At 46.7% G+C, this 25,719-nt stretch overlaps 1 protein-coding gene across 6 annotated transcripts; it reads right to left on the bottom strand.

Annotated features, from left to right (window-relative positions):
• Positions 1–657: 657 nt before the first annotated feature.
• LOC137900507 (rootletin-like) lies at positions 658–25,132 on the bottom strand. Of its 6 annotated transcripts, none has more exons than XM_068744601.1 (30): positions 25,014–25,132; positions 22,158–22,215; positions 21,979–22,074; positions 21,487–21,540; positions 20,931–21,109; positions 20,627–20,745; positions 20,437–20,499; positions 19,324–19,842; positions 18,652–18,717; positions 18,414–18,533; positions 18,031–18,264; positions 17,772–17,901; positions 17,103–17,429; positions 15,686–16,975; positions 14,865–15,110; positions 14,203–14,706; positions 9,111–13,604; positions 6,875–7,300; positions 5,944–6,127; positions 5,518–5,666; positions 5,282–5,330; positions 4,640–4,964; positions 3,720–3,787; positions 3,586–3,631; positions 3,445–3,497; positions 3,117–3,228; positions 2,936–3,035; positions 2,771–2,844; positions 2,105–2,219; positions 658–1,689 (listed from the first exon to the last, which is right to left on the bottom strand). In XM_068744601.1, exons 1-30 carry the CDS (start codon positions 25,115–25,117, stop codon positions 1,602–1,604), a joined length of 10,392 nt encoding a protein of 3,463 aa, XP_068600702.1. In that variant the 5' UTR covers positions 25,118–25,132; the 3' UTR covers positions 658–1,601. The 6 variants fall into 6 exon arrangements, with proteins under 6 accessions (XP_068600702.1, XP_068600701.1, XP_068600703.1 ...); XM_068744600.1 differs by having other exon boundaries at positions 20,437–20,502; XM_068744602.1 differs by lacking the exon at positions 14,865–15,110 and having other exon boundaries at positions 20,437–20,502.
• Between the last annotated feature and the right edge of the window lie 587 nt (positions 25,133–25,719).

Here is a 25,719-nt window from a genome sequence, read left to right on the forward strand (position 1 = left end):
CATTTTGTGTGTGCGTTTTTGATTTGTGTTTAGGGTTCTGGGAACAAAAGGTAGGTTTATTACCTCGTGTGGAGGCAACATTGAAAAACTGTAAGATGTTTTTTTTATACTGCAATGCTGCTCCAGTTTATGGGATCCAATAACCATTTCTCTTTGTAAGCAGGAGTGTAGCACAGAATGTCTGAGCCTCTATACAGGCATTCTCTGAGGGCCCCTCCCTGCATCCACAGCCACAGTCTATCTAAGTGCATCCTCTTCACATCAAGGTGCTGTATACAGTAACACGCACCAGGATGAGGAGTGGACCCCCGAGAATGTCCTATAAATTACACTGAGGAGGAGACAACTTAACTGTTTCCTCACTGGGAATCCAACTTGCACATGTGGGACAATTAGCAAAGCTAAACATTTTACAAATGTGTGTGTAGCGTGTTGTAGCTAGATGTAAATGATTGCATATTTAGAATCTTTGTTAAGATTCTATCAGAGCCCCGGAGATGAGCCATCATGTATTTCAAGGGCCATTTTCGGATTCCACCCGAATCCCATTTCATTTGGAAAATAAACGTTTCACTTCATCAACATGTTTCTTACATGGTATCACATATTCATGAGTTCATGATGTGTTTAAAGGTTAGACAATAAAGAGATATAAGCAACCAACCAATATTCATTTATTGTTTCAGCATCAATTATTATAATCAGTAACATTCATTGTATTTTCCCCTCATGGATACAAGCAGCAACACCAACAGGGTATCAGCAGGACGCAGTATTCAGTGGACACACAGGAAGAACCAAGCTCGTCTCTGAGGATCCGTCATTGCAGGTGAATTAAGGCACTCGTGGTCGGACTTAAAAAGAATGTTTTTATTGCTAAAAACATCTCAGGAATCCCTTGTTGCACAGAAAGTGTAATTACCAAAGATTAAAAAAATAATAATAATAATAAAAAAAAAGCTAATATTGCAAGAAGTGGAATTTTCTTAAGGGTTTAATCAAAATGCGACGACGTGGGTTATCCTGGAGGTGAAATTATGTACCGTGCGCTTTGAACTTTGGGGGTTTGAGTCCAGCTCATGACTTGGCTTCTTACTTTTATAAGTATTGGCATGTTCACACTCAATATTTCTAACTTTCAGGGTGGGAGTGTTTGGAAACAAAAGAAAAACACCACGGCAAAATGAATAAAACCCTTGATGTGTGCAGACAATGAGCAGCTGGAAACCCTTTCGCAGTTACCATCCGCGTCTCTTCTGACAAGCCGCCCATGTGGCTGTGAACAAAACACGCAAACACACAACACCATGTATGCAAAACATGTACAATCTGACAAATAATTTAAATAAATAAAAGTATACGAACACCATCAAAATAATACTAATTACTTTAAGACCAACTTAAAAGATTCTAATTATCAAGCAGTCAAAGCAGAAATCTTATCGAGTTTCTTCAGAACAGAACAGGAAAATAAAGGCATGGCAATATGAGGACAGTCCTATTTTTTTATATGTGCAAATAGAACAAGATAAAACAACAACAACAACTTCCAGGACTTGAGACAGTCAGTAGTACAAGATGTTAGTGCATGTCCTCTCTTCTCACTGTAGGACACATTTGTCTTTGTTGCTGTATTTTCGCCGCCTCATCTCGAGACCACGCTCCAGACGCTCATCTTCCTCCAGAGCCCTGCGAACACAAACATTATATGTTTCATTCATTCATCTTCCGGGTCGCGGGTCGTGCTGGAGCCTGCATTCACACGCACACACACACACACACACACACACTCACACATGGACAATGTAATGCAACCAATTCACTTTTTCATGTTTTCAGTGGTGGGAGGAAACCGGAGAACCCGGAGAGGAGAACATGGACATGGAAACTCCTCCCGTGTGGTTTATTAGGTAATCATAATAATTACCATTGAGACAACTTTATATTTGAGATCAACTTGCAGGTGAGCCTGAGGGTTACTTTTAAAACTCGATAAGTTAAACAGTATATAAATGCGTTTATTCGAGCCTTTCCCCTTTTTTTTTAACAGAGAATCTTCCATCTCCCCGTGACTTTTTCCATCCACTCGCCTACAAACGCTCACCCTCTCTCCTTGGCGTCAATGTCCCTGATGATCTCGTCGCGCTGGTTGACCAGAGACACCAGCTCCTGGAGGAGCAGCTGCTCCCTCTGCTGCTGAGAGGAGGACTTCTGCCAGTCTGCAGGACACAGCAGAAGTTCAAGGTTCATATGGCGGAGCTACGAACTGCTAGCTGTCCTTTCTACTGTGTGCTGGAAACGACAGCTGATTTCATGTCGTGGTGGAATGTCATTAATTGCTTTTAATCTTTTTTTTTTTATTAATATCTTATAATTTCATGTACAGACGGCCTTTTTATTTTCACGTCCGCTTTATCCGCCTTGTGGGTCACGGCTGTTGCTGGAGTCTAATCCCAGCTTTTCTACAGGCGAGAGGCAGGGTACACCCCGGAAGCGTCGCCAGCGCATCGCGGGGCAAAGCCACACAAAATGTTGGCCAAGTTGTCAATCAATAATATAATTATTATTATTATGATTAAAACCAGCAGTGCTGAACTGAAAAATTTAAATATCGTGTAAACCAGCAGGAACAATAGATCTAAAAAAGATTTTAATATCTTCTCCTTAAATATTATGCATTTCTATCATTTAAAATCAACATAAACTTGTTAGTATTAGCTCCACTTTGACCAGCATCACAATGAGCATTCTGGTGCCGGATGCCGCTTACCTTCTATCGCCAGCATGACCCGCAGCTCTCTGTTCAGAAGCTCGAACCTCCTCTCCAGGTCCTGCTCCTCTTGGCTGTGGATGACATTCGGTAAAGTGAGGCGACCCTTGTGTGTTGTGCTTGTCTTCGATTGCTCGTCTGCTGCGTGTGCGCGAGTTCTCTTACAGCAGCTCCAGATTGTCCTGCCTGCGAATCAGAGCGTTCTTCTTGTTCACCAGCGTGAACCACTCCTGAATGAGTCTCTCCTCTTCATCGCGGTCGCTTCCTGCAGTAACAGACGACGGGAAGGAGGATTCCAAACGCAACTGGACAGAAAACCTTTTTTTTACAAAAAACCTTTTTCTACCTGTTTCCATAAGGCTGCGTAGGCGCCGCTCCACCACAGCAGCTCTGCTGTCAATGTGCTTCTGTTCCGTCTCCAGTGCTGCCAGCTCGCTCAGCACGTACTGGCTGGTGTCCTGCAGACGCTGACCACGAGCCCCGGGCGTGGTCAGAAGAACACACAATCACCCATGAACACAGACGAGGCAACGGCAGACGGGCACCAGAAGAAGGAAGGGGGGGGGGGGGGTCAAAGGATTAGAGAGAGGCCAGGGCAATTCAGGGTTTTCAGTAGAGTTGATGTGAAACTGAGGGTCAAAGCAAAGACGCAGAGAAGGGGAAACAGAACTGACCAACGTGTCTTCCTCTTGCTTGGGCGGCTGGGTCTCAGATGTGCTCTGCAATTCTGCACGGATGGGACAAAGCAAAGAGGAGAGCTGGGAATAAAGACTAGATGTTAATGAGACGCTTAACGTTCATGCTCAGGTACCCACGTGCATCGCCAGAGAGCTCAGCCGTGGGACTCGTGCCATCTTCATCCTGGACAAGAAAAACACGAAGCCTTAAAATGAAGCAAATATCAAGGCTCATGCGTTCATTGAAGTTACCGTTAAATACAAATTGCTACCTGAGACCCGGATTTGAATGCTTTGTTGATTGACCTCGGCGGTGGGACGGGAGTGACTGACTCATCCACTAGAAACAGATATCAGAAGTTAGACTGAGCATCTTGAAGCCTCATTATTCCACACATTCTATTCAGCAACTTCATTATAATTCTTAAAATCAGATTAAAACAAGATTGATGATAATTAGTTTGATAGTTACTCAAGAAAAGCAACATTCCACCGGTGGTGGTTTTCTTCAGGAGCTAGCTCTGAAACTTCGGAAGCTCCATCCAGCTTGACACCAGATTTTTATCAGCTTTGTTAAAGCTACATTTAGTTTTTGTTTAATTAGTTCCAAGTCTGCAGCATTCTTAGTTTTTTTTCCTTCAGGACCATATTTAAAATTTTAAATATTCAGCATTGGATCATTACTTGGATCCGGATCAGACTTTGAAAAATGCTAAACCTTATGGGCATCGAGTCTTTTTTTTTTAATGAATTGAATGTTCCATGTCTCATAAATTGCCTCTACCCTGTGAGAAATCCTGTAAAAACGAATCCAGATCCAGACCTATGACCTTTACCATTAAACTCGGAATGATTTACTTATTTACTGTAGGAACTCTGGAACACAAGAATTTATTGACCCGTTGTAAACTTGATTTAATGATTTGTTTTCCCCTGCTGCTCGTCTATGGAACTAAGTCAAACTGTTCCGCTTGACGTTCCTGCGCTGCCTGGAGACACAAACGGAGACGTCCCCTGCTCCTCTTTTCTGTTTTTTCCGGGTTGATGATATTTGTGCGCCACCTCAGCGAATGTATTTATATTTCCACTCTATGAAGAAACTGTTGAGCATCTCAGAATGATGACTGGAATCTGAAGTGAAACCGACTGTAGGTAGAAGTAGCTGAAACAGACTTATTACAGACAGAGAGACCTTTAATCGGCCGCTTGGTCCTGGGCGGAGGGACGACCAATGTGCTGCTTCCTCCTTCCTCCAGGCTCACGCCTTCGTTCAGCCTGGCCATGCAGAACGCAGCGGCGTCCGCGTTGGACGGGCCGGGACCGGAGGGGGGGAGGCCGTAGCTGGACTGGCTGCTGTTGTGCTCTATTTGAAGCACACTCAGCTGCTGGTTGGTGAAGTGGGAGCGGATTTGGCTGAGGTAGGTCATGACTATGAGCCTGTCGGGAACGGAGAGGATAACCATGTCGGACGGCTCGAGCAGACGAGAGATGCCCAGCGCCTCGAAACCGTCAAACGCCTGGTGTGAAGCAAAATGTAACGTCAGAAGAAGTTCATTTCAGCAAATGGAGACTGAAGAGACAGAGAGTTTATGCCAAAGCGTGTTTCATTTGTTCACTTGTTGCGGTTCCGCCAGGAATAATTAATCAGAGGAAAACAAGCAAGTGAATAAAACAGTCAGGGAGACACAATCCCATAATCCCATAATCCCATGCGATTTAGATGTTTTTTATTTGTACTTTAACTCAGAAATTACATTCTGGACATATAAATGAATGCAACAACCTCTTGAGTGAGGCACACCCAGACACTAGGATGAACGAGTCCATTCCTTACCTTCTTGTTGTTCAGTTTGATGTCTTGAGAGTCCAAATTGTCAAAATCTCTGAGGTTAAAACAAGAAAACAAGAACATATTGAGAAAATGTCTTTTAATTTGACGATTATATTTGGACAGTTGGTCATCGACCAATCACATCTTGACTTGCTGCGCGCTGAGCTGAACTGGCAGACTATGTAATTGGAAAGAGGCTGCACTCTGAGAAGCGGGTCATCCTGCCTTGCATGCGTTACATTTTGTCTGGATGAAAGTGATGCAGGATGGCGCAGAAGGCCAGGCCATTTCTCCACGATGTGCTGAAGTTGGTGACCTTGACCCCCTGGTAGATGTTGGTGATGTCCTGACACCACTGGAGCAGCGACTGGCTGGAGTTCACCAGGTCCTGGAAGAGGAGGATGGAGGGATGAAGAAAAGGAACTTCAGATCTGACTGCATAGTAAAATGATGTTTATTTTATCTCTATTTTTAGATTCCTTAACCATGAAAACAGACTTTTCGCATTTGGATTCACGTTGACGTCATTATTAGTTTAGAAGTTATTCACTAAAAGAACACTTTCAGTCATGGTGGATCCGTTTGCCCACGACTGATTCCACAGTGTCTCGGTAAAGGCCAGCAGAAACAGAACCTCCTTGGCTGGGGTTACTGAATACGTTTACCTCAGCTGCGTCGTCCTTCCCATCAGCCTCCTCCCTGACCATTTGAACTGGACCAGGTGACTTGAGGTCAGAGGGCTCTTCCTCTGGTAACGTAGGTAGCCAAGAAGAAGTCTTCGTCTCGCAGTGATGGAGTGGTGGCTCCTTCCTTGGACTGTCGGGGACGCCGGCTGGCCGGGCTTTTAGCCTAAGAAGAGGGAGGACATGAAGAATTGAAAAGTAAGATAAACTTTGGTGGGAAGAAAGCGATCGTCTGTTATTAGTGCAGCGACATGCAAGCTTTGGTAGCACGTCGGATTGCAGCACTGGTGCGAAATTAGATGGCAACAATATAAAACATATGCAGCAGCATCAGCATAAGAACCGCTATTTTATCTATGGGTGACTTTTATGGTTTGGAGAATTTTTAAATCTCCTACAAACCAAGCAAACCAAGGTCCGGTAGCATGTGTGGTTACGACATCCTGCCAGGAAGTGAGCGAGCGAATCGAGTGTGTGAAGCAAAGCTGACCATGAACAGAGCATCGCCTGCTGCCCCAACTGATGATGATGATGATGATGATGATGATGTAGCCCACAGCCGAGCATTAGTGATGCCAGCGGTCAATAATTTTAGCATTTTTATTTCCTATTTTAATTTTTTATTGTATTGAATTGAGTTTAAATAACGTTTTTTATATTTTTCACACCTGTATTTTATGTTTTTGTATATTATGTACATAATAAAAATAGGAAAATGTTGCTAAAATATAACTTTAAGATGCCGACAGTATCATGTCACAGCATAATAATTAATGATAAATTAGCATCGGCTGAATGACGACCAAATCGACTTAGGACCGGTCCCCCGGAAACGAAAGTTCCTCACACCTGCTGGCGGCGCAGGGACATGCAGGGTAGCTGAGGAAGGGGAGAACAGGCCTTCATCACTTACACATCCTTTACTCCCTTCTGATTTGGCTCTTCCGCCCGGGTTAAAGGCATTTCCTGAAGGGTATCGAAGCCGGTAACGATCACTTCCTGACTGTCCTCAACAAGTTCTGTTTCGTCAGAATCTGGGATGAGCAGCTTTGTTCTGCGAAGCCGAGCGGCGGCGGGAGATGCGTCGCCCGTCATGCGGTGAATTTTAGCCAGCAACGACGCCTCCTCCTCCTGGAGCTGTTGCTCCTTGGTGAGTTGGTCGAGATCGCCGTTTTGTGACTGAACTTGTTGCTCAGAGCCTGAAGACGTTTCAGGGCGAGAGCCATCAGTCAGACCGCTCACTGATTGTTCAGGTTTAAGTTGCTGACCAGCAGCTGAGCCTTGGTAAAACGTGAGTGAGGGAGGCTTCTGGGTAACGGCGAACGACGGGTGGCTTGGGCTGAAGATAGAAAAGGAAGTTTCAGAGCCAAGAGACTGAAATGTCCTTCAAACAAGCGACCGACAACAGATGCAACGACAGCGCCACACTCTGTTCGCCTGTGTTCATTTAACAGCATGCATCTCGTGCAGACTTTCTTCTTGTCCCCCGAGGGGTCACAGCAACCCAACCTTCTCCGCTTCACCCTGTCCTTTGCATCGTCCTCCCCAACACCAGCCACTCTCATGTCCTCCCTCACTACGTCCATGTATCTTCTCCTGGGTCGACCTCTAGCCCTGCTCCCTGGCAGTTCCATCCTCAGCATCCTTCTACAGATATAGTCCCCGTCTCTCCTCTGGACATGTCCAAACCATCAAAGTTTGTCCTCCCTGACCTTGTCTCCAAAACGTCTAACCTTCACTGTCCCTCTCATTGCCTCATTTCTAATCCTATCCAACCTGGTCGCACCCAAGGAGAACCTCAGCACCTTCATCTCCTCCACTTCTAAGATTAAGATGAGCTTTTATTGTCATTATATGTTTAACACTTTTTACACCGCAAACACACAACGAAATTCCGTTTACACCCTCGTACAAGGGCCCCTTCAAACAACCACACACACATGCATAGGGGCCCCATGAGCATAAAGAGAGGGCGTACGGTGAAGGTGTCGCCATGATTGGCGCACCTGGAGCAATTCGGGGGGCAGTATCTTGCTCAAGGGCAACTCGGCAGTGCTCTAAGGGTAAAGCTGGCCCCTCTCCAGCCACCAGGGCTGGGATTGAGCCGGTGGACTGCTCCGCCTCCCAGCGCAAGGCCCAACCCACTGAGCCACTGCCGCCCCCCTAGCTCCGCCTCCTGTCCTTTCCTCAGAGCCACTGTCTCTAAGCCTTTCCACATTCTCTCCATCACTCTGTTGACCCGAGGTGCCTGAAGTCCTCTCGCGTCTATACGTCTATTGCTTGTAACCTCACTGTTCCCCCTGGGATCCTCTCATTTGCACACGTACTCTGTTTTACTCCTGCTCACCTTCATTCCTCTCTTTTCTAGAGCAGACCTCCACTTCTTAAATTCTCCTCTACCTGCTCTCACTGCAGATCACAATGTCATCTGCAAACATCGTATTCCACGGAACTTCCTGTCTCACCTCATCTGTTGGTCTATCCATCACCATGGCAAACCAAAAGAGGCTCAGAGCTGATCCCTGGTGCATCCCACCTCTACCCTAAACTCCCCTGTTACTCCTCCTGCACACTTCACTGCTGTCGTACATATCCTGAACTACTCTGACATACTTCTCTACTACTCCAGACCTCCTCGTGCAGTACCACGGTTCCCCACTAGGCACCTTGTCATAGGCTTTCTCTAGAGTCTAGATCAGGGGTGGGCAAACCTTTTGACTCGCGGGCCACAATGGGTTCTAAATTTTGTGTGAACTAATATAAATGACATGCAAAAGTCGTTACATGAAAGAATTTGGCCTTTTACAGGTAACATTAGAGGGAAAAAAATGAATTTCGTTGTGTGTTTGCAGTGTAAAAAGTGTAAAACATATGACAATATAAAGCAAATCTTAAAATGAATGAGGTTTAATTATAATAACATTTTATTATACAATTTGGACAAGTTCGGTGGGCCGGATTAAAAAGCCCAAGGGGCCACGTATGGCCCCCGGGCCGTAGTTTGCCCATGCCTGGTCTAGATCTACAAAGACACACCGCAGCTCCTTCTGACCTCCCCTGTACTCCTCCATTGCTCGCCTCGATGCAATCATTGCGTCTGTGGTACTCTTCCTTGGCATAAAGCTATACTACTGCTCACAAGTACTCACCCTGATTCACCTTCCATGTACAGCTCATCCATCCAGATGGAGCTAGGGTCTTCCTGTCCTCCCTCACGCTCCGCCGCCTCCTCCAGGGCTTTGTTAACAGTAATTACAGAGACTGGTCTGGAGTCAGTCTCTCCTGTCGGTCTGGCTGAAACAGTTTTGTGCTCAGCGGTTGGTTCACTCATATTTAAATTGGGAGTAGATTTGCTTCCTGACTCCTCCTGACTCCCCTGCAGCTTCACACGGAATGCAAGATCACCCAGTTCTGCCTCCTTCAGAGGAGGCCAGTCATCGAATCGATGAGCCAGGACTTGTTTGTTCTGCAGAGACTTTGCAGAAATCAAGTCTTCTTTTTGTTGTTTGACCACCTCCTCCTCTCCTGGCTTCACAACGGCATCCTCTCCTTTTCTCATGTCCTGTTTTATATTCCTCTGCTTCTCCTCGTTTTCTGTCTCTTTGTCGACCCATTTGCTTCCCAAGTTCTTTTGTGTATTTGCCTTTTGCTCCTCCATCCTTTCTCTGCCCTTTTCCAACCTATTTCTCTCTTCCTCCTTTTCCCACTCCACCCTCTCTCGCTCCTTCCTCTCCATTTCTTTTCTCTCCTTTTCCCGCTCTACCTTTTCTCTCTCTTTTCTCTCAGTCTCTGCTCTCTCCTTTTCCAACCTCTTTATCTTTTCCTCCTTTTCCTTCTCCACCCTTTCTCGCTCCTTCCTTTGAATCGCTACTCTCTCGTTTTCCAACCTCTCTCTCTCATTCCTCTCCTTTTCCAATCTCTTTTTCTCTTCCTCCTTTTCCCTTTCCATCTCTTTTCTCTCGTTTTCCAATCTCTTTCTCTCTTCCTCCTTTTCCTTCTCCGCCCTTTCTCGCTCCTTCCTCTCCATCTCCAATCTCTCTGTTTCCAACCTCTTTCGCTCTTCCTCATTTTCCCTCTCCACCCTCTCTCTCTCCTTCTCTTCTCTCTCCCTTTCCAGCCTCTTTATCTCTTCCTCCTTTTCCTTCTCTGCCCTTTCAATCGCTACTCTCTCATTTTCCAACCGCTCTTCCTCCTTTTCCCTCTCCACCCTTTCTCTCTCCTTCCTCTCCATCTCCAATCTCTCTGTTTCCAACCTCGTTCGCTCTTCCTCATTTTCCCTCTCCAACCTCTCTCTCTCCTTCTCTACTCTCTCCCTTTCCAGCCTCTTTATCTCTTCCTCCTTTTCCTTCTCCGCCCTTTCAATCGCTACTCTCTCGTTTTCCAACCGCTCTTCCTCCTTTTCCCTCTCCACCCTTTCTCTCTCCTTCCTCTCCATCTCCAATCTCTCTGTTTCCAACCTCGTTCGCTCTTCCTCATTTTCCCTCTCCACCCTTTCTCTCTCCTTCCTCTCCATCTCCAATCTCTCTGTTTCCAACCTCGTTCGCTCTTCCTCATTTTCCCTCTCCAACCTCTCTCTCTCCTTCTCTACTCTCTCCCTTTCCAGCCTGTTTATCTCTTCCTCCTTTTCCTTCTCCGCCCTTTCAATCGCTACTCTCTCGTTTTCCAACCGCTCTTCCTCCTTTTCCCTCTCCACCCTTTCTCTCTCCTTCCTCTCCATCTCCAATCTCTCTGTTTCCAACCTCTTTTGCTCTTCCTCATTTTCCCTCTCCACCCTCTCTCTCTCCTTCTCTTCTCTCTCCCTTTCCAGCCTCTTTATCTCTTCCTCCTTTTCCTTCTCCGCCCTTTCTCTCTCCTTCCTCTCCATCTCCAATCTCTCTGTTTCCAACCTCGTTCGCTCTTCCTCATTTTCCCTCTCCACCCTCTCTCTCTCCTTCTCTACTCTCTCCCTTTCCAGCCTCTTTATCTCTTCCTCCTTTTCCTTCTCCGCCCTTTCAATCGCTACTCTCTCGTTTTCCAACCGCTCTTCCTCCTTTTCCCTCTCCACCCTTTCTCTCTCCTTCCTCTCCATCTCCAATCTCTCTGTTTCCAACCTCGTTCGCTCTTCCTCATTTTCCCTCTCCACCCTCTCTCTCTCCTTCTCTACTCTCTCCCTTTCCAGCCTCTTTATCTCTTCCTCCTTTTCCTTCTCCGCCCTTTCAATCGCTACTCTCTCGTTTTCCAACCGCTCTTCCTCCTTTTCCCTCTCCACCCTTTCTCTCTCCTTCCTCTCCATCTCCAATCTCTCTGTTTCCAACCTCGTTCGCTCTTCCTCATTTTCCCTCTCCACCCTTTCTCTCTCCATCCTTACCATCGCTACTCTCTCCTTTTCCAACCTCTTTATCTCTTCCTCCTTTTCCTTCTCCGCCCTTTCTCGCTCCTTCCTTTCAATCGCTACTCTCTCGTTTTCCACCCTCTCTCTCTCCTTCTCTTCTCTCTCCTTTTCCAACCTCTCTCTCTCCTTCCCCTCCATTTCCTTTCTATCCTTTTCCAACCTCTTTATCTCTTCCTCCTTTTCCCTTTCCATCTCTTTTCTCTCCTTTTCCAGCCTCTTTCTCTCTTCATCCTTTTCCTTCTCCACCCTTTCTCGCTCCTTCCTTTCGATCTCTTCTCTCTCCTTTTCCAACCTCTCTCTCTCCTTCCTCTCCATCTCTTCCTCCTTTTCCCTCTGCACTCTCTCTCTCTCCCTTTCTCTGTCCACTCTTTCTCGCTCCTTCATCTCCATCTCCAATCTCTCTGTTTCCAACCTCTTTCGCTCTTCCTCATTTTCCCTCTCCACCCTCTCTCTCTCCTTCTCTTCTCTCTCCCTTTCCAGCCTCTTTATCTCTTCCTCCTTTTCCTTCTCCGCCCTTTCAATCGCTACTCTCTCGTTTTCCAACCGCTCTTCCTCCTTTTCCCTCTCCACCCTTTCTCTCTCCTTCCTCTCCATCTCCAATCTCTCTGTTTCCAACCTCTTTCGCTCTTCCTCATTTTCCCTCTCCAGCCTTTCTCTCTCCATCCTTACCATCGCTACTCTCTCCTTTTCCAACCTCTTTATCTCTTCCTCCTTTTCCTTCTCCGCCCTTTCAATCACTACTCTCTCGTTTTCCAACCTCTCTTCCTCCTTTTCCCTCTCCACCCTTTCTCTCTCCTTCCTCTCCATCTCCAATCTCTCTGTTTCCAACCTCGTTCGCTCTTCCTCATTTTCCCTCTCCAGCCTCTCTCTCTCCTTCTCTACTCTCTCCCTTTCCAGCCTCTTTATCTCTTCCTCCTTTTCCTTCTCCGCCCTTTCAATCGCTACTCTCTCGTTTTCCAACCACTCTTCCTCCTTTTCCCTCTCCACCCTTTCTCTCTCCTTCCTCTCCATCTCCAATCTCTCTGTTTCCAACCTCGTTCGCTCTTCCTCATTTTCCCTCTCCACCCTCTCTCTCTCCTTCTCTACTCTCTCCCTTTCCAGCCTCTTTATCTCTTCCTCCTTTTCCTTCTCCGCCCTTTCAATCGCTACTCTCTCGTTTTCCAACCGCTCTTCCTCCTTTTCCCTCTCCACCCTTTCTCTCTCCTTCCTCTCCATCTCCAATCTCTCTGTTTCCAACCTCGTTCGCTCTTCCTCATTTTCCCTCTCCACCCTTTCTCTCTCCATCCTTACCATCGCTACTCTCTCCTTTTCCAACCTCTTTATCTCTTCCTCCTTTTCCTTCTCCGCCCTTTCTCGCTCCTTCCTTTCAATCGCTACTCTCTCGTTTTCCACCCTCTCTCTCTCCTTCTCTTCTCTCTCCTTTTCCAACCTCTCTCTCTCCTTCCCCTCCATTTCCTTTCTATCCTTTTCCAACCTCTTTATCTCTTCCTCCTTTTCCCTTTCCATCTCTTTTCTCTCCTTTTCCAGCCTCTTTCTCTCTTCATCCTTTTCCTTCTCCACCCTTTCTCGCTCCTTCCTTTCGATCTCTTCTCTCTCCTTTTCCAACCTCTCTCTCTCCTTCCTCTCCATCTCTTCCTCCTTTTCCCTCTGCACTCTCTCTCTCTCCCTTTCTCTGTCCACTCTTTCTCGCTCCTTCATCTCCATCTCTACTCTCTCTGTTTCCAACCTCTTTCTCTCCTGCTCCTTTTCCCTCTTGACCCTTTCCCTTTCTTTCCTCTCAATCTCTTCTTGTTCCTTTTTGAACCTCTGTCTCACCTCGTTTTCTTTTTCTATCCTCTCTTTCTCTTTCCTCTCTGCCTCCCCCCTCTGTACCCTCTCCCTTTCCTCTTTATTCTTGTTTTCTGACATTTCTTTCTCCCTTCTCTTCGTCTCCAGCTCCTTCTCTCTCTCATGTTCCGTGGCTGCCCGTCTCAGACTCTCCGCCAGACTCCTCCCGCGGTCGGACGAACGCTCTGGTTCCTGAGATGCTTCAGGTCCTTCCCTGTTGTCCTGCTTGTCTTTTGTGTCGGAGAAGGCTGTGGGCGGTGAAATGTCCACAGGGACAGACGGACCGTCCACTGTCTCAGAGACAAACAACACCTCTGCATCTCCTCCAGGTAAACACAGCTGGACGGCCGTACTGATGGAAGGGCATGGTGGATCTACGGAGTGGTGTGGATGAGCTGCACCAGTGGATCCAAGAGTCTCCAGGGTGGAGGTCACTGTCTCAGCACTAAAGGGACAGACACGAGGGTCAGGAACACTCTGAGACGGGGCTCACCTTAAAGTGTCCTCTGCAGACTCTGAACAGAAGGCCAGAGGCCATGCTCCACTAAGCAGCTCCTGTCTCAGACTTTGTTTTTGTAGCTTGTCCACAGCACACGCAGGAAACGTCGTTACCGCTGGCTGCACTGGGATCAGCTTTTACCACTGGTGAGCAGAGAGACCCTAACCCTAACTCCCTGCACGACGCTCCAACTATTGCTGACGTGAAGCTATAGCAGGCGCCTCCGCCTCCGGCTCTGCAATGCATGCTCCGCCCTCTGCCGGCGCACATTTAATGGACACCACCACACAAAGCCATTCACACACAGACGTGATTCGTACAGTTTGCAGCCGCACTCGTCTAAAATGGAATATTCAGATCATCCTTGACAGCACAGGCCGAGGCTGAGATGAAGAGCGCAGCGTCAGGTGAGGTTATGAGCAACTGCTTGAGCTGCAGCAGCACAAATGAAAAGCCGGTGCATGCAGCACGCAGGTGTGTGTCCGAACTAGCAGACAAAATCAGACACGTCATGCCACACTGCACAAGAACGTCTCTGACTCACCCCCCCATTACATCACTCTCCTCCTGCACCTTATCCTCCTCTTCAGTGCTGTCACTACTTCCCTTTGCTCCTTCCACTGTGGCCTCCTCCAGAGTGGCCCAAAACTGTGTCTCTGCCTTCCACACTGGTTTCATGTTGTTGACTAAAACCTCCTGACCACCAGCCTCGATGTTGGCTGCCTTCTCCTCATCTGCTCCCCCCTCTGGAGGTTTTCCTGATGACTGCAGAACTTGTTCCACCCGCAGTTCTGGTTCTGGTTTTGAGGGCAGCGGCGACTCGAGCCTCAAAGTCACATTCTCACTAGTCGGTTTGTGGGATATGTGGACTGGGGTTGCTGGATCCCCGCCGGGTCCCTTCGGCTCTTTGGGCTCCTCTTTAACTGGCGCAGCGCTGGGTTGAGCAGGAGGCGGGATGTTGGGAAGTGCTTCGGAGGTTGTTGACGTGATTGGCCGGTGCTCTTGCCTGACAGCGGTGTCCGTCTCAGCAGCATCTTCCTTGTGCGAGCTGGAGGGGAGGATAAAGCAAGAAAGGACACGGACATTAGGATTTTATATTTTGTACTTGTGACAAAAAGAAGCCCCTAAGAGAGGCAGAGAAAGCTGGTGAAATAGAAAGGTAAAGATGAGAAGCAGACATTCACACGACCCCTTTTCCAATCTTACCCTCGGCATAAAGGTTGTGCAGAAATGTTTTCAGGTATGTCTTTTTTACTTCTCCCTTCAAGCACTGTCCACAGAGGAACCTCTGCATCAGACGGCCTCCGTGGCGACGGTGCTACGTTCAAGACCTCCAATGTATGAGTGGGATCTGAACGGTCGCTGGGCGGAAAACCTGGGGCAGATGCTTGGTTTTCTGGGACAACATTGTTTGATAGTGAACCTTCCTTTATGAGAGAGGGATGCCCAAGACTGGAAAAAGGGGAGAAAAGAGGAAGCAAAAAAAGAAAATGAGGAGAGCAGAAGAATATCAAGAGGAATGCGCAGGAAAACAAGTGGAAGACAAACAAGGAGAACAAAAAGTAGAGATGGGCGATCCCAAAAAACAAATATTCATTCATTCATACATTCATGCATTCATTTTCTGCCACTTATCCAAATCCGAGTCATGGGTTACCCTGGAGACAATCCCTGTCGAGATCGGGCGAGAGGCGGGATACACCCTGTACAAGTCGCCATATAGAGAGACAAACATCCACTCACACCTACGGTCAATTTAGATTGGCCAATCCTCATAAGCTGCATGTCTTTGGAGGTGGAACAAAGCCGGAGAACCCGGAAAGAACCCGCGAGAACGTACAAATTCCACACAGAAAGGCCCTGGTGGAAATGAACCCAGATCAGATCAGACAAATCAGAGAGGGGAACTATTCCGTTTGACACATTTTCAATCCACTAACAGAGAAACGTGAAGAACTGGTTTCATTTGTCGGATTGAAAAGCAGGCGACAAAGACAAAAGCAATCCACTTGATTTCTGTGACTCACCGCCCACTGGTGGAGCCAGAGCTCGGCGAATTCACTGACTGAAGGGTCTGTTCTCTGTCTTTGCTCAGAGGAGGGATGGGTTCTCCACCTTCCTCCTCCTCCTCCTCCTCCTCCTCCTCCACACCTCCCTGTTCTGGGACCGGAGTGTGTGTGGCATCCTTCAGAGCTGGGGGAGAGTGGGTGAAGCTGGGTGGAGGGGCGTCAGTGTGTTTGTGTGAAACCAGAGTCTTCATTTTCTCTTTGTCCTCATCTGACCAGTTGGCCTCCTCCAGAGCAGCTTCAACCTTCTTCCTCCTCTTGCCTTCCTCCCCCTCCTCTTTCTTTTTTCTTCTAATCATCTCTTCCTGATCCTCCAGGAGTTTCTTCGATTCCTCTTCCACCTTTTCCCCATCTTTTTCCTCCTTTCTTTTCATGTCTGCTTTCTCTTTCACCTCCCTGTGGCTGTTCTCCTGATTTCCTTCCATCTTTTTAAATTCCTCCTTGTTTTTCTTCCTCTCTCCCTCCTGCTTCCTCTTCTCTTTTTCTGCCTCTTTTTTAATTGTCTGCTCTTTACTCCTCTCCTCCTCCTCTATGTCATTTTTCTTTCTCTCCTCCTCTTGTTGATGTTTTATCTTTTCCACCTCCATTCTTCTTTCTTCTTTCTCCTCTTTCATTTTATGTTGCATGCTCTCCTGTTCCTCCCTGAAGTGCTTCTCCTTAATCTTTCTCCTCTCTCCCTCCAGAAGTCTCTTTTCCTCTTCCTCCCTCCTCCTCCTTTGCTCCTCAAACAATCTTCTCTGCTCCACCCTTTTCTCTTCCTCCTCTTTCAATTTCCTCATGAACTTATCTTTCTCAAGCCTCCGCTCATCTTCCCTCCTAAGTCTTTCCTTTTCCTCCTCCATCTCTAGTAGTTCCTGTTGTTCCTCAATTTTCCTCCTTTCTTCCTCAGCCCACTTCTTCTTTTCCTCCTCTTTCTCCCTCAGCTTCTCCTGTTTTTCCCTCCTCTCCTTCAGGAGTCTCTCCTCCTCAAATTTCCTCCTTTCCCTCTCAATCTTAACCTCCTCCACCTCCTTTAAGACTCTCCTCTTTTCCTCCTCTAACAATCTCTTCTTCTCCTCCTCATGTTTTCTGCTCACTTCCTGCTCTAGCAACACAAGCATTGCTTTTTTCTCTTCTTCCCCTTGTTCTTTCAGCGTGTCTTTCTCCCTTTGCTTCTCCTTTGTTCCCAGCGCCTCCTTCTTCATCGCTGCTCCCTCTACCTGTCCTATCAGCTTTTCTTCAGAGGCCTTTTCATGGGATTTCTGTTCCCGACTGCAGAACAGATAAACAGCACGCCTTAGCCCTGAATGTGACTCTGCGTTGCATCACCAGCACCACGAGTTAACATTTTCAACCTCGTATTTTTAAGCTCTGTAACTCTGTACACATGAATACTCACCCAGGAGGACATCTTTTGATAGTATCCATCTTAGAGTCGTCATCTTCCAGAAACAAACCCCCTGATTCTTGTCTTTGATTCAATGACTCAAAGAAGATGTCATCAATATCAGGCTGGGGCAATCCTGTCTTCACAGTGCTAATAATATTCTGCACCTCATTGGTTGATTTGTTCAAACCATTACCCCCCTGATCATTTGGCAGTTTAGGGGTGATAAAAGCCGCCACCACAGAAGTGGAAGGCTGCTGAGGAGTGGCGCTCTCAATGCACGAGAAAGGCCATGGAGGGGGCGGTGCTACTATCAGCTCTGAATGCGATTGGGCAGGACTGCGGACACAAATGTTGGAGGTCAGACTCAATGGATGAATGAGTGAGACTTACAGCCTGAGCGTGCAGGAGGTGATTAAAAGGGAAACACGGCGGGCCACAGCAGAAACCACAGAGCTGATAACTACTCGCAGGAAACGACCACTGCGACAGGACCGAAGGTAGAACACACTCAGCACACGTTAGCGCACACCCAAAAATCTACATCCATTCCGTTACACACAAACAAGCGTGCTTAAGGCTTTGCAGAAGCCACACTTTATCACCGACAATGCTTTAGGGCTGCGACGGGCCAAACATATCTCTGAGGTTCCAAATTTAAAACCCGGCGCATGATCTCACCTGACCCTTTGTGGTTCAGCTTTGTTTTCTGTTGCCTTTGAACCCTGGGCTGGTCTGTCCGGCCGGTTGGACGCCACTGATTGGACTAGAGTTGTTTCCTTATCTATTTGAGCAAGGGGGAACGCTGAGCCTAAAAAGACCAAAAGTCTGATGATGAGTTTCACATGAAGAGTGATACTCGCAGAAAAGGAAAAGAACGGTGTTTATTTACACATACAAAGTCATCGAGAGTGAGGTGGGATGGTTTCGATTCGTGTACCTGAGTGACAGGAACTGATCAGGAATGGAGGAGCAGAAGGAGAGACAGCAAGCTGAGGATGAGGAGAGGAGAATAGAAGGGAAGTGGAAAGAGAAGACAATCGAGATGGCGAGGAGTGTGGAAGGGGAGAAGTGAGGCTCGGCAATTCAGGGTCGCAAAGAGCATCAAGATCGGGGCTGCTCAGCAGAGGGACAGGGGTGATGTCAGCCTCAGAGGGCCATGAGCCCTGAACACCTGAGGAAGCAGAGAAGATAGGAAAGAGAAGGTGATGACGATGAATGAGAATGATCAGTGAAAGGGTGGAGAGAGAGAGAGAGAAGAAGAAAAGTAGGGAAAAAGAGGACCGAAATTATAACAGCTGCAAGACTTTTGACGTCAGTTACCTGGCTCTGAGACCGAGGCATGGGATTCAAGGAGAGGAGAGACATCAGCAGAAAAAGGAGAGGGAGAGGAGGGACGGGTGATGAACTCCACGATCTGAGGCCTGAAAATATGAGAACGGCCTAGTGGAGAGGACAGGCCATGACAAAAGAAACAGGGAAGGAGAAATTACAAGAAATGAAAAGAGATTTTAAAGGTGTGAAAAGAGGATCAGCAGCTACTGTCGAAACAGACACAAACCGGAGGCCGCAGCAGGAGCATCTGCGGTTTTAACCACCAGGGGGAGCTGTTGTTGTGAAGCGGGAACTGAGAAGAGGAGGATGGAAAGAGAAGTGATGAACCAAAGAGGAATTAAGAGTGAAAGGGGAAGAGCAGATCGAAATTTATAATGTGCTGAAATGCAGAAGTAATCCTTATTTGTTGTTTGCTTCCGTTTGAAAGAGGAACTCTCCGGTTTGCCTCTGCTGGTGTGATTTATCCAACAATTACTCATGTAGTAAAAATGCTGCTCAATGTCAGACAGGAAGGCTGAAAACCTCATTCAAAAGCGTCCCAAACCTTCCCCAGTTTGCTCGCAGCGCCGCGTCTACGTGCTATTACTCAGAGCAAACTAATGAATTCCTTTATATCAGTGTGTGCTTGAATTATTTAAAGGGGAATATTTCTGTATATAATGTCTATATTAGAATGCAAGGGCCTGGTTTTTGGATTCACTCTGTGATGATATGATCTCAATCACCAACAGGTGTTTACACAAAGCATAAATCAACTGTTCTATTTTAGATCAAAGAGGGATTTGATGCCTGAAGACGAGACACTCGTGTGACTATGCATAGATGCTGTAGTCTATATACTGTGAAGCTGTGGAAATGAGGTCAGCAAGCCATCGCATCACGTCTGTCACGTTGATACCTTTTCCTGAGCCGGACTGGAAGATTCTGGGCAGAGAGGGAGGCTGGGAAAGGGTCCGTGTGAGAAGAGGATGAGAAGATGCAACCGCAGAGGACAGGGCGGGCTTTAATGAAGCGTGGAACTTAGTCGGAAGAGGCTGGGAGGTGGTGGAGGCGATGGTCTTATCAGGCACAGTGGCGAATACAGGTGGAGGATGAATAGTAGAGAATGCGATTTGGGAAGAAGGTGCGCCGGGGAATTTAAGGGACGGAGGATTTGCAGGAGACACACCAGAGAGCAGCGGGGTTGAAGAAATGCTTGGAGGATCAAGGGCTTCAAGTTGGAGAGGGGTCGCTAATTTTTTACACTTGGATCTGGGCGAGGGCTGAGGGGAGGGGCCAAGGGAAGCCTGCCTCTCTGATTGGACAGGGCCGGTGGTGAAGGTGTGTCGGCAGCGATGGGGCGAAGGGTGAGGAGCGGTGGGGAGAGGGGGGCGGGAGTAGATGGTAGAACTTGGAGGAGTGGAGCCATGTCCACAGTCTGGATGGATGGATGGATGGATGGTTGGATGGATGGATGGTTGGATGGTTGAATGGTTGGTTGGTTCAGTGAAAGCAGATTTATGCAGAAAGAGACACAATGGAGGAGAAGGAAGGAAAGGGTTGTGAAATGAGAATGGAAAAGAAATGATGCTGAAAATGACATCGGCGTCGGATCCCATGTTCAGAGGATGCGTTCAAATCCCATCAGCCAATCACGTGAGCAGCATCTCACGACCTTGTGGACTACGACGTGCCTCGTCTTTTGCACCTCCGCCTCCACTCAGAAGCTCAACTTGCTGTTGAAAGGCTGTACTGTGATGCTAAAACGCACAGCGGCGCTCGACTACGCAGAGACAGCGCACAGCTGTGATGCAGCCGTCTGGTGAGGCGTTGCACCGCATGTTTTCATGTCGGTACACTAATACCTGCCTGAGTACACGAACCGCTGCGTGCCATATCGTCACGATTCATGTCTAGATTTAAAATGTGCAACAGGCAGGGCAAATTGCGCAAGTGTGTGAAATAGAATACGACAAACGGAGCCTCCCAACCGACAGAGAAACCAAAAGCAGGAGACGAGAGGAGAAGATACCTGAGGTGGAGGTGGGTGGAGGAGGAGCAGGGCGATTCGGGCGAGTTAGAGTGTGAGGAGGGACTGCTGCGGCGAAGAGGAAGAAGAAGCAGAAGGAGGAGGAGGAGGAGGAGGAGGGTAGAGTAGAACAGGTGTCAGGAATAAGGTAGAGGAGGCAGAACTATCGCAGTGATGGTGTGCAGCTGCTTACCTCTGGCAGTGACAGACTTCTTATCCTCATCTTCGTCGCTCTCGTTGAAGTCATCCAGGTTGCCGATATCTGTGGGCTTGAAGCTCATCAGGCTGGCCAGACTCTGCATGTCTTCATCACTGCAGCTCAACGACATTCATGCTTACTGATGCTTTACTGACGCTGTGATGACAACAACTCGGGGGTTTTAAATCATGTGGAAACACTATAGTCTGAGACGGGCATGGTGATGTCATCAATGTGAGCGGCGTGGCCGATAAACGTCTTTTTAAAAAAACCTGCAAAAATAAAAGCGAGTCCTCACGTGGCTTTTCCCTCGCGGACAAAGACACAGGACAGCGACAGCTTGAGCGAGGCCTCCACCACCTTCACGGACAGCGGCTTGAGCTTCAGGGTCAGGTCCGTCTGGGTCGGCGTCGGGCTGGCAAACTGCTTCAGGTTGACGTCTGCAGACGCCAGCACCTTACGATGCCCCTTGTTCTCCTGTCCCGGACGGACACACAAAAAAATGACCCATGACATGCGCAGCAATTTGTAGTGTTTAGATCGAACTTGAGCAGCAGAATGATGTGCTTTAATAAAAATAAAAAAAAACACTCCATTAAAAGTGTGGTTATCAAAGTGTCGTATAATTCAAACATCCAGACTGGACCATGATAGTGGTTTATTAATACGTCTTGTTATAACGGATTCTAATACTTTAAGCGTAAAGTGCGTTTATATTGTAGCTAATCCCGATCGGTCATGCATCAGATTTCCGCTAACAATGGCTGTGATAAAAATACAGAGCGGCTTAAAATAAGAATTTCTAGATTTATTTATAAATCCGGACATTTTATTGAGAATAAAGAAATACTCACGCCCTCGATGACGAAGGTCCACTCTTTGTCCTCAAACTCGCTGGCGTTGGCCTCCTGAAGACAGGAAACACACAATGAACCTCGTCTTTGTGCGTCTGCTGTTGCATCCGTGCATTTCATCCTAAGTGGTGCCATTTAATGAGTGCAAGATTTTACCCACCTGCAAAAAAACAGATTCTTAATATGTCATGTGCAACCATTGCTATTTAATAAGAGTTTTATGTTTTGCTGTAACAAACCAGCATCTTAATCTTTAAAGACAGAGAGCCGTGGGACACACGCCCTGAATGCCTGCATGGACATTCAACAATAACACTGGAGGTCCACAAAAAGGGACATTCCATTCTTTACTTCTGGATGACGGTGGTGAAAAATACGTCTGACATACCTCACCTAAATCTCCCAGAGGTTTTCATTTAACCTCAGCATGAAAATCCTGCAGGGGGGGGGGGCTCTCTGAGTCGTGCAAACAGTGAGTTCTAGTTCTGGTACCTTGAAGAGCGTCACAGAGATGTCGATGTTCTCTGGGACAGGCCACACCACCATGCCCCTGTAGGGGTTCTTTATTCCCGGCTGCCAACTGTGAAGCTACACACACACACACACACACACACACACGCACGCATAAATAGCTGCATTGTGACACTGTGTGTGTGTGTCTGGTGTATCACCTTGGAGCACATCCGCCTGTTCCTCCTGGTCCACACCACCCTTAGCTTGTCGGGTTGCCTGCAGACACACATGGAAGTGACTTCTCTCCGTACGGACATGTTCAAACTTCATTCTCTAGACACGTGAGTGTCCTACAGGAAGTCTGGTGGCTGCTCAATAAGACGCCTTTGTGTGTTTGTGTGACAGTGAGCACATGTCCTTAACCTGCGTAAGGCTTTGATTCGTGTCGGTGTGTAGCAACACACAGACGGGTGGAGTCTGTGTGTTTGTGTGTACTCTACATGTGTGTCCATTGAATTTAACTTCTAAGTCCTCTGCAGAACAGGAAGTGAAAATGGAAGCTGCCGTGTCATGTGGCGTGAATGTGAGACAGGAAGAGCCCCACCTTCATCCCCATATGTGAACACACACACATACCAAGACGAGGTTATATACTAACAAATAATAATCCTTCACACTCTTTAAACTACAGAACCAAATATTATTACATCCATTTTAACTGTAGAATATTGGTAGCAATAGTTTATAGATGCTGAAGTTAATATCAAGATTTGTTGTAGCACTGTTCAAGTATATCAAAAGGGCTTTGTGAGTACTTGTGTTTGTGTGTGTGCCTGTGTTTGCTCTGGTGTGTACGTGTGTATGTGTGTGTGTGTGTGTACGTATCAAAAGATAATGATGGAGGTGGAGAAAAGCACAAAATAGATAAGAAGGTATGGCCAAAAACACAAAATGATCTTCTGCCGGTAGTAGGCCTTAATTATGCCTGTTCCACGGTACTTGTTTTATCATTTTCCAACTTCTGTCACGTACAAACGTCTGGCCGATTTTATCTTTGGTCATTCGGATTGTGCGTGTGTGTGTGTTTGCGTCCCTTATCCAAAGCGGAGTGCGGTTTAAGTAGGTTACAGTCAGACCTTTTCTGTTTTTGGGTTGAAAACAGCTCAAGACGATACTAGGAGAGCAGAGGAGGCAAGGCAAAAAGTACATCGACTAAAAACTACAAACTTTAAAACCATGAGCCGCCTCCGACACCAAACTTGAACAAAATTTCCTTTTCAAAAACACGCAAACCGCCAGCCGTTCTCGTCTTCCGCCTGTCCTCTACCCTTCTGCTCTCTGTGCTTTCTTGACCTACAAGCAGATTAGTCAAGTCTCTGATTTCATCACGCCGTGCATGGGAGTATTCACTCTTTCTTAATCTCTCTGCCTGCTCATGTTTCTGCACACGTGCACTTCACCCGTGATTAAACTCTTAACATTTATTGATGAGTGTCCTCAGTCAGAAAAAAAATCTTCTTATCGTGCTGCTGACAAGCTGATTAGAGGATTACTCCATACGTTTATGTAATCTCGAGAGATTAAAATATTCAATGCGTGCCAAACTGACATGTGTTCAGAAGTTTCAAGATATCTTTGTAATAAACCAGACAAACTTAAAAATGTGTCCTTTCAAGGGGATTTTCAAAAAGACATAAAAAGAATTGAGTCATGACTTTTGTCTTTGCAGCGTCTTGACATAGCTGAACGGTGACCCGTCACACGGCCGTCTCCCAAATACTTGGAAATCACCCAACAATAGAAAACTCTCCTAAACCACTGCATGTCTAGAAAATAATGGAACAGAAGGAATCTTCTGTTTTGATAAACGATAGCTTAAATATTGAATTTGAATATAATCTCAGTCACATAGTCTCAAAATATTTATTATCTTCTACTACTTTGCACGTCTACTCCACAGAGATCCCTGGGTAAATAATACTTTAATACATTTATTTTTTTCTCATTTTGCAGAGTCTCATTAGTAATAGAAACTATAATCAACATTTTAATTCTGATGTATTATCATGGATGAAGATGAGACTTTTGTGAATACGTACTTGGGAAAAGCTATCTGGAAGTTTGGTACATTATATATATATATATATATATATATATAAACACCACAAAGCATATCCTTTGTTGAATTTATGAAACCTACATATGAATGCATAATCATCAGTGATTATAATTCAATGATGTCAATTCTTCTGAAATGAGGCGCTACAAATGATGTGCACTTTCACTATAGTGTAGTTTAAATGAGCTGCAATGAATTCGTGTTTGGCTAATCTGTGGCTAATACGTCTACACTTAATCTACTACGTTTATTCTATTAAAGTTCTGAATCTTTGACAGTCAATAAACAGGGTCGGTGTCATTAGACCCATTTCCCTGTCAGGAGTCTCACACTTCCTAATAATCTGTGTTGATTTTTCCATCATGCTGAAGCTGCACTGTTCAGCCTAAATCCCAGCTCTGTGGTCCGGGTCCAAACACCAAAGCGCCCCAGTCCCGTGCACCACACACGTGGGTAAATGTTGGACCAACACATGCATGCCTTGGAGCTTTACAACAGAACATCTCAGGTCATGTTATAATAATAATAATAATAAGAAGTCAAAGATCAAGGCTGTTCGAGGCATTAATCATGAAGGTCATAAAGGTGAACAGCTGATCTGGAGCTTTTTCCTCTACCTGCTTAACATTTACTTTATACTACATGCATGTACTATTACTGAACTTAGTTCACATTTACAGGAGTTTAATAACTTATGTCTGGTTTTGTTAATTTATTTAGGTTCTGCCTTTTAGAAATGTTCATAATGTTACATCATTAGGGTTAATGTGTCTACATTTGCATTCGCCAGTGGCGCACTGCTTCATGGGTAGTGTAGTTTGAAGCGCTATTTATTCGCGCAGCAGGATATTCAAGTAGAGTAAACACGCAGTTAGGCGTTTTGCGTGGCGGGAGAGAGGACCTATTGACATGTCAACCTGCGGGGAACCTTTCTCCACGTTGTTTCCAGACTCACCATTTCTTCGTGAACTCCAGCTCCAGCTCCTGGTAGGAGGCGACGAACTGAAACCTGGAGGCCTTCTTACCGACTCGTTGAAGTCTTTTCCAAACAGAAGTCATAACTTCTCATCAGGAATAAAAACCCAAAAGAGAGGAGAGAAGAATCCAACACGAACCCCCTGAAAGGGCTTCTCCTGTCGCTCCTGCTGCTGCTGCTGCTGCTGCTGCTGCTGCTGATGGTGATGATGATGATGATGATGATGAACTTCACACAAGCTGCGGCTCGAGCTCGTTCATAATTAGATGAATAAAGAATTATAAAGTCGCCATGACGGAAGAGAAACAGTCATTAAACCTGCAGCGACAGCTTCTCTCTGGAAGTCTCCAAGTCGAGCCGAGCTGCGTCTCCTCCTCCTCCTCCTCCTCTTTCACTCCTCCCTTCAGCAGACAGACAGAATATCGTTAGCCTCATAGCCCATTGTAAATAGGCGTTGCCTAAGACTTAGGCAATTCTGCCGTGAGGCTAACGGCGCAGACTGCCTGCCTGCCGGTGGCGCAGCAATTACGCAAAGGCCTGGAGACTTTGATCAGTTCAGTCACTGGAACGAGCGCGTCTGCTGCAGCTCTGAACTGCAGCTGCAGGAGTTCAGCGGGGATTGTTCAAGTCAGGCATCCTGGCTTTGTTTTATTTCCCCTCCTCAGTGGGAGTTCACCGAAGGGCA

This window comes from Brachionichthys hirsutus, chromosome 10, assembly GCF_040956055.1.
Source record: "Brachionichthys hirsutus isolate HB-005 chromosome 10, CSIRO-AGI_Bhir_v1, whole genome shotgun sequence".
NCBI classification, from domain to species: Eukaryota; Metazoa; Chordata; class Actinopteri; order Lophiiformes; family Brachionichthyidae; genus Brachionichthys; species Brachionichthys hirsutus.